Source organism: Carica papaya, chromosome 7, assembly GCF_054855325.1.
Source record: "Carica papaya isolate Zhongbai chromosome 7, ASM5485532v1, whole genome shotgun sequence".
Taxonomy (NCBI): domain Eukaryota; kingdom Viridiplantae; phylum Streptophyta; class Magnoliopsida; order Brassicales; family Caricaceae; genus Carica; species Carica papaya.
Window position 1 is genome coordinate 4781720 of NC_142315.1, and position 8708 is coordinate 4790427.

Consider the following 8708-nt stretch of genomic DNA (forward strand, 5'->3'; position numbering starts at 1 on the left):
TGTAAGCATTGTTCGGACCTTAGATTATGGAAAGGAAGATACTATAACACATTCTGCGTGCAAACAGTTCCCTCCAGATGCCAGAACCTCAAAGTCATAAAATTGCATGATACAACAGAAATACAGTCATAATAAAGATCCTACTACATTCAAAAGCAATGGCATTTTCAATTCTTTGATTGAATGGAAGGAATGCAATGCATTAGTCGTGAAGAGTTCCTAAAATATCTTCATCCCTGTAAAGATGATACCTGAAATAGCACACAGAAGAATGTAGATCAATAAGTATTTGTTTTTTCTGGTTCGTGAATGAGTCATATCAGCTGAATGAGCAATAACCCTCTCCTTTCATAATCTTTTCAGCTAATGTGCAGTGAAATTCAACTCGTATAAAAAAGTAGATTAACTTTAGACACCCACAAAAAAAAAAGCATATGAACATTACTAATGGTACCCGTGAGAGGCGACATACACGACAGCAGATGATTTATGATAGCTTGCAACAAATGGATGTTATTGTAAATAAATGCAGCAGCAAATTTGTAACAAACTTGCAAGAAGATAGCTGACTATAAAATTGCTTCATTCTATCAAAAAATGAATAAAATGAAATAAAAACAGAAGCAATTTTCTGAGGAATTTATAAATCACATTAATCATCAAAGTCCTGTGAAACTTGTAAAAGCAGAATGGAAGATACTACACTAGGAGAGCTCCTCCCCCATTGCATGTTTTGTTTTGATTTTGCCTCAAACACATGCATGTAAACACATATCAACTGACATATACAAGGAAAAAAACAAGTATGCTCATCACATTTCGTTTATAGGTTACTCTTTTCTTTTACAAGGGTTTTGCTGTCTAACAAAAACATGCCAAGAACACATTGGCGATTTCAGCGCATTTCACAATCAATAAAGAGAAAAATAAAGCTTGTACAGTCATAGACTGTCCCTTCATAATCAAGGACTGAGCTATCGTCCATTTCACAAGAAGCAACTGACAGAAGTTTGGAAGTGACAAAAATGAACTAAAACTTTCATGGCACCCTCAGGGGGCCAATCTTTACAGGACAAGCCAAGACTGCAAAAGAAAGGCTCCCAAATGATGAAAATCATTCTTGGGCCTTACTAGCAAAGCATGCAAAAGACGGGCTGACAAATAATGAAAATCACTTTTAGAAAATCCAAATGATAAACTGGAAAGTAGTATACTCTTCACTTTGTGACTTATGACAAAACTTATCTAAAAAGTATTCAAAGTAGAGACGCAAATATTATTCACTTTGTGACTCATGACAAAAGAAAATACCAGCACTTATGTTTAGTTTATGAGTTGGTGGCAGACTGAAGTAGAGCAAAGCATTTTTGAAAACACCTTTTTGAGAGAGAGAAAGAAGAAAATTCAATAACTTGCCCAAGAGCTGATCACCAAATCTGGAGGGGTCTATGCTAAGCCAATGTGAGTTGCAGCATAAGATATTGGAAACATTATATACCTAAGCACACCAAAAAACTAAATTATATAACTAAAGCAATCACTATAATTTTTTTCTTTAAAAAAAAAACAGCTCAAGATTTTACATAAAGCCTGTTGAATTCTTAAAGCAGGCAGTACAATGCTCATAAATCTCTAAAGACTTGCCACTGAAATGCCTCTTGTTTTATTACGTAAGAAGTGACCTTTTATATGGGATTTTGTCCGAAACAAAAAATACGATAACTTAGTTTGATATCGTTGAGTAATTAAAAGAAGTCATGGTGTTGCAAAGAAATGTGAAGGAAATTATTCTCTAGATAAACTGAACACACGATAGTTTCTAGGACAAGGAAACACCAGCCATGGAAAGGAAAGCATCAGTCATAAAAATCCAACTTGAAGTATATTATTGCTATCTTAAACTTGAATCAAACTACGAACTCATTTCAATCAAGGCAGTGGAACTTACTCTTGCTCACCAAGCTTCACTTGAGTGCCTCCAAACTCTGGTAAAAGAACAGTGTCTCCTTCCTTTACAGCCACAGGAATAAGCTTCCCATCTCTATCACGACTCCCAGGGCCGACAGCTACAACTTTTCCAGAGAACAGCTGATTAATGAAACATGCATTATGAGACAATCAAGATCAGAGATAATGGAAAATGTAAATAAAGCTCTGGGCTCAGAAAGAAATTCATCAAGCTTCCAATCAAAAAGCAATTTTAAAAATGTTTCAAGAGTATTGAAAGAATAATGACCGTAATTACGGATGAATGACCTACTTATAGGTATCACAAGGAAACGAACAAAATTTTCATTAGAGTCTTGAAATTAATAAACTGTCAATGGTGAAAAGATCAAAAATGTCTACCACTCTTCTTCACAGAGATGAATCATGTATCTATTACTTGCAGAACACGATGGTGAAAAGCTTATAAAGTTAATTTTTCTAAATTTCAGACTTTAAAAAACAAGGCATTCATGGAAGAAATCCCAACAGCAGAGAAATGACGGATAACCACAGACAAAAAAGAATTCTTATAATACAATAAAACTAAACAGAACTGCTAAAAATAATCCATTATCTAAACGAAAAAGCTCTACTATCCTACCCAGAATGACATACACAGTCGTAAGACATATACATATACATATATATAGACGTGTACATATGTATTCTTAGGTGCAAAACCATATAAAGAGATTCGGAGACTGGTTACAGAGGAAGTACATATTATAAATAACCAGAAACAAAAGGAAACATGGGTTTTGATATTAATTAATAAAATCAAAATCATGTCTAATATATAAAGAAAGTGGATATTTGCTGTAGATTAAATAACCTTCCACTGAAAGCAAGCAGAATAGAAGACAGGCAGAAAAGGGTATATTCAACTTCCATTAAGATTAAATTGGCAAATAAGCATGCAGAAGATTAAGCAGACACGAACCGATCTGTAAGTAATTGCATGAACTATACAGTTCCAACAGGCCAGAAAGAAGAATGCAAAAACAAATTACTTTTGAAGAAGGAAAAAAGAAACAACACACAGAGAAAATAATACTCGAGAAAACAACCAATTCCAGAAGTAAGCAACAAAATATACAATTTGGAAGAATGAATACTCGAGAACTAGAAGTTACACAGAATACACTAGGGGGACGGAAAAGAAAATAAATAAATAAATAAATAAAAACCTGGGGGGTTTTCTCAGGGAGTAAAATTCCAGACTGGGTCTTGGAGGGAGGAAGGATTTTCTGAACCAAAACGCGATTGAAGGATGGAATCAAACGCTTCAGCGCCATTTCTGAATGCGATCGCACAAAAACTGAAAGCTCAATCAGAATGCTAGGCGCTCCTGCTCTTCTGTTTGGAGTACCCAAGAAGGGTAGGGTTTAAGTCGGATTTATGTGAATCCGAGCTCTAGAAGCTTCCGCTCTTGTCTTGGGTCGAGAATTGTAGGGTTTAAGCGGGATTTATGTTAAGCAGAGTGCTAGAAGCTTCTGCTCTTAGCCGAGAGTAGGGTTTAAAATCGGATTTATGGCACCGGGAAATTACAGTAACGCCCAAGTATATGTTCTTAGCATTAAAGCTAAATGGAACGTTTGGGTCTAAATTTGTGTTTTGAATTTAAAAAATACGAGTAAATAAATGTAAGAAATAAAAAAAACATTTTGAAAATTATGTATTTCGTAAATAAATGTTATAAATTAATAAAAAATTTAATTTATTATTGTAATAATTTTTTTATTTTTGAGTATATATAAATATATATAATACAAATAAATATTATAGGACTCTCCCTTGTATTGCATTTTTCAAATGTGCTTGTTCTCCACTTTTTTCTTACCGCGACAAGTATTTGTGAAATAATTCCGATGAGAAACAAAAAGATGGCTTTAAAAGATCTTCGTGATCCAATTCTAGACACTTTAATTTATTTTTTTAAAAAAAATTATTCTTATTACGAATCAAGAAATAAATAAATAAACACTAATATTTTTTTATATTGATTTTGTCAAATACAAAATATTTTTTCTACAAATTACTTTAAAGCGTAAATGAATATAATTAAAAAAATCAGTCAAATTAGAAACATAAATAAAAAAATAGTAAGAATTTCATTCTAAATCAATAAACTTTATTTTTAAGCACTAATTCAAGCTAATTTATTTCTAAATAAAACAACTATAATTTTTAAGCACTAAATCAATATTTAAATCAATAAGCCCTAATTTATTTCTTAAAAAAAAATCTCTATTCTTAATCTAAATTATAAATAAATAATACAGAGCCATCAGAGTTGCTGGATTTCAAAAACATGTGTTGTATGTGTGTCTCTCTATATAATATATTTATATATATATATATATATATATAGAAACAATTGGAATTTTTTTGGAGATTACATGCAGTTACTAATTCATGATCTGGACATATACAGAATGATAATTTTATGCTTGATTTTACAAGAATTTTTATGAAAACTTTTCATTTGCTTCTCTTTCATGAAATTTTTATTTCTTCATAATGTATCATGATTACAGTAGAATGCATCATATATATATATATATATTATTAACCTAAATTATTTAAATATTAATTAGTTTTACAAATCCAATTTGATCCAATTTTAAAACTATATTATCATTGTAGATGAAAAGAATATTATTACCTCAGTTAAAAATATTTGATGGATTATCGATTGCAAGTAGGGTTGAATTGCCGGGCAAATCTCCTTTGGCAGTGAGCAAGTTACTTCCATTATAAATGGTGAAATGGGATTGCTACCTGCCAGAGGAGTAATTGCCCAGTAATGCAAACCTACACTCTTCTTCTTCGCTTCCTATATCTCTAATTGCTTTTGCTTTTTGTTTTTTTGTTTGGGGGTTGGGTTGATGAACAGTGTCGGAGGGGGGAATGCTATATATATATATAAGGAGGGTGATATAATTCCATGCATCAATGGCATATTCTTGTAGATATTGACCTCTGAATTCTACGTTATCTTATTTTTTTAATTTAATTACAAAGATAATTACAGCTCTATTATCCCACATTGAATAAATGTTCAATTCTAAAGTAATATATATTTACCCTTCTGCCATAATTGATATTTGGAGATTTTGATTATATTTTATTTTTATTTTTTCGGAGTTTATAAATAGCATATTCTCAGCACATCCTGCTCTAATTCTTTTTTTTCTTTATAAAAAAAATAAGTAAATAAATAAATTTGTGCTGTATATGTACCAAGTGGTCCTTTTATACCTGTTTGATAGTTATACTTGGTGATTTCAATTTGCCTCTTCACATCAATACTAGGTTTTTCCTAAAATTTTTGTGCCTATAACATCAACTAAAGTCATCAGTAAAATTTTACTAAGAATTTAGCAGTTGTCTATAAGATGTTGTTCTAGCTAATTATGAAGAAAATTTCATATCTTTCTATTCCATTCTAGTTAAAAAAATTGAAATTAATAACTAAAAAAAAAATGAAACCAACTAAGTCTAATTAAATAGTATGACTCCGTCTTCCTTAAAATATTCAGGATCCAGCTAATCCAGTCTGTAAATTTCTTTCACAAACCCTAATAAGTCGAATATTCTCTCAACTAGCTCCTTTCTTCTAATCTTCTCATTCACTATTGCAGCATATACAATACCAATCACAATATCAATAGGCACCGAGCATTGCATCGTTGCCACTCACCTATAACATCGCATGTAGCACACACAGGCAACACTACATTAGAGCAACACTACATTAGAGCAACACTTCTTTCACCATTATAATATTCCTAACACTCAGCGTGAATTTCTCATGAAGACAATAATAATTGTGATTCAACCCGCTACTCTAATTTCACAAGCAATAATAGAAGTACTTATTTTTTTTATATGAATTGTTACTTAAAGTAATTATATTTTAAGATGAGTACAAAAAATATATTATATAATTATATATTTAAATTTTAAATTGATTACAAACTCCGAAATTATGTATGGTATAGCTCTTCATCCTTTATTTATTTTTCACACCTCATTTATCATGTATGTCTTCTACTATGATAATCTCTTTGATCACTTATTTGTTTCTTACACCTCATTTTTGTTATTAATTATTTTACTTTTATAAAATTTTGTTGGTGTAAAATAATATTTATGTTATTTTTTATAATAATTATAAAAACTTCTTTTAAAATATATCTTGTTCCTAGCGTAGGCTGAAAATGTAGTTGTATATTACATTAGAATTAGCTAATAAATTAAATTTACTATTTTTTTAGAAATAAATAATTTATTAAATAAATTATGTATTTATAATTTTTATTAATTTTTAATTAAAATAGATTTTGTAAAAGTTCATTTTCGATTCACTCCATATCGAAATGTAGACTAGCTAAGGCCTCGGTCCACCTCTTTTATAATTTTTTATCCTGGAGTATGGTTTTACGTATAGTTCCATTCTACACTAATGAAAACCAATAATTGATATTGATTTTTTTATGGTGGAATCCATATATCTCCTCTTTCTTCTTTTAAAATGTGTAGGTACTTATAACTAGTATTAATTAGGTCGGATGAAGTAACTTAGGAAATTTCAATATTGTTTTAAAATTACTTTGTCTAGAGTTTTCAGAAGTTTTTCCAAGGTTTAGCGAGGGAGATTGTGAAATTATTCTAATTTCAGAACAAATAATTACCCTTCTATATATGTATATATAGTTCTAGAAACATTGTAATTTTTGCATTGAGGAGTTAACGTCGCTTCATGAAAGTTAAAGACATGAAATATTAAAGGATGTAGACAAGTCCTTCAATGGTTTTATGTACTGGTGAGGGACCAAAAATCCATGAAAGATAAAGGAAAAACATCATTTACAGGAATTTTCAATAGCATATCCTATTTCTCTTTTGTGCATGGCATATCCATGCATGATGCGAATAATCATCTATATATATGTATATATGGATGTTTCAAGACTATATCATCAGGGCTCAAACCATGCCATGCATTGGATTTTCTGAAACAGACTAATTAAAGAGGGTTTTTGAGTGTGGTTGAGGAATAACAGCGCAGTCCTCCTTTGGCAGAGAGAGCTGCAGCATGTAGCCAGCAAGGCCGATTATGATGATGCATGCATGCATGTTCTTGGTTTGCCAAAGGAGAATTGCCCTGCCATTCCCTCTCACAGTTTCTATATATATATATATATGTATCTCATGGGCAACTGGAAGCTGGAAATCGTGAGGATATCAAACACCATACAAATTTGTTCTCATGTTTCCTATTATTTCTGGGAAGGGTATATATATATAGCTCTCTTAGTTATTATGAATTTTTTGCCTTACATTCTCATGATTTCATAAATTCTGAGAGTATTATGAATATTTAATTAGAAAAATAATTAGGTAAATTCAAAGAATAGAAATTATCTTTAAATTCTTTTCTGAAAATTTCTTGAACAGTGTTGGAAATCCACTGCGAGCCCTACTAGAGAGTATATAAAATGAACCAAGTAAAAAATTTCAGCCTTCTGGAGACCCATTCTTAAATTTTTTAATCTACAATTTTTAGATTCATTTTATATATGTGTATATATAATTATATAATAATTAATTCCGTGCATAAATATTAATTAATAATCTTCAATCTGAGTAGCTCTCTCTATTATCATTAATATAATATTGAGATATTAATTATCATAATTAACGTTTTCTTTTCCATTTCTTTTCAGGTTTTACATCCAAAGCGAGCGGTGGATATAATTTGAAGGTCAGACTTCTAAAGATAATGTGTATACAAATGTGTGTATATATATATATATAACACAGAAAAGCACGAGGACGGACAAGGAGAGCATTTCCATGTAGGAGCGTGACTAAGACTACGAAGAGAAGCAATTGAATTGAATGAATTTATGAGTAGCTAAAAACTCAAAAAAAATAAATAAGATAAAATTTGTATTAAGATATTTAAAAATAATCACATAAAAATATTAAAATTTTAATTAAAAAATTCATTTAATGTGAATGATAAAAATTATGAAATCTCTCTTGATTTAAATAAAAGAGTTTTACTATAAAAATTAGTGTTTACAGCAAATACAAATAAACACAATAATTATCAAACGAATTCTCAATAATAAATCAATCAAACAAAAAGAAATAAATAAATGAATTGAGAAATATCACCAAAATAATTATTGTTCATACAAAACGAATGTGTTCTAATTGTTCAAATTCGATCTCCACTTTTCAGATCAAAGAATAACTTATCCTGAACATGCTCACCAAATTTCAGCCTCATCAGACCGTAAATAACTGTCTGATCGTTAGAGAAAATCAAACTGGTCAATGCATAGAAGAAAAACATATGAACAGTAACTTTAAAGAAAAAATATCAAAAATTCAGTAGTCCAAAATCGATCTCCACCATTCAAAATGAAGAACAATGAATTTTCTAAATAGCTGCCAAATTTCAATCTGATCAGAATAAAGATAGCCATTGATTGTGGGAAGAACCAAAACACGTTAGGTGTAATTTTTATAGCAAAAATTCTTTTTTTTTTCTTTTTAATAGATTAAATTTTTTTTTTCTACTGTTTTTTAGGATTAAAGTGGTATACTATAAAAATTCTAATAGGCATAATTGGCCAAAAATAAGTGGGCTAAAAAAAAATTTAGGTTTTTCTGTATGAAACTCAAAACCCAACAAAATATTG

The 8708-nt window shown here is 30.1% G+C and overlaps 1 protein-coding gene across 1 annotated transcript; it reads right to left on the reverse strand.

Annotated features, from left to right (window-relative positions):
• On the reverse strand, window positions 1–3418 carry LOC110821901 (10 kDa chaperonin, mitochondrial-like). Its single transcript, XM_022051862.2, has 3 exons — window positions 3177–3418; window positions 1949–2088; window positions 1–251 (listed from the first exon to the last, which is right to left on the reverse strand). Exons 1-3 carry the CDS (start codon window positions 3282–3284, stop codon window positions 203–205), a joined length of 297 nt encoding a protein of 98 aa, XP_021907554.1. The 5' UTR covers window positions 3285–3418; the 3' UTR covers window positions 1–202.
• Between the last annotated feature and the right edge of the window lie 5290 nt (window positions 3419–8708).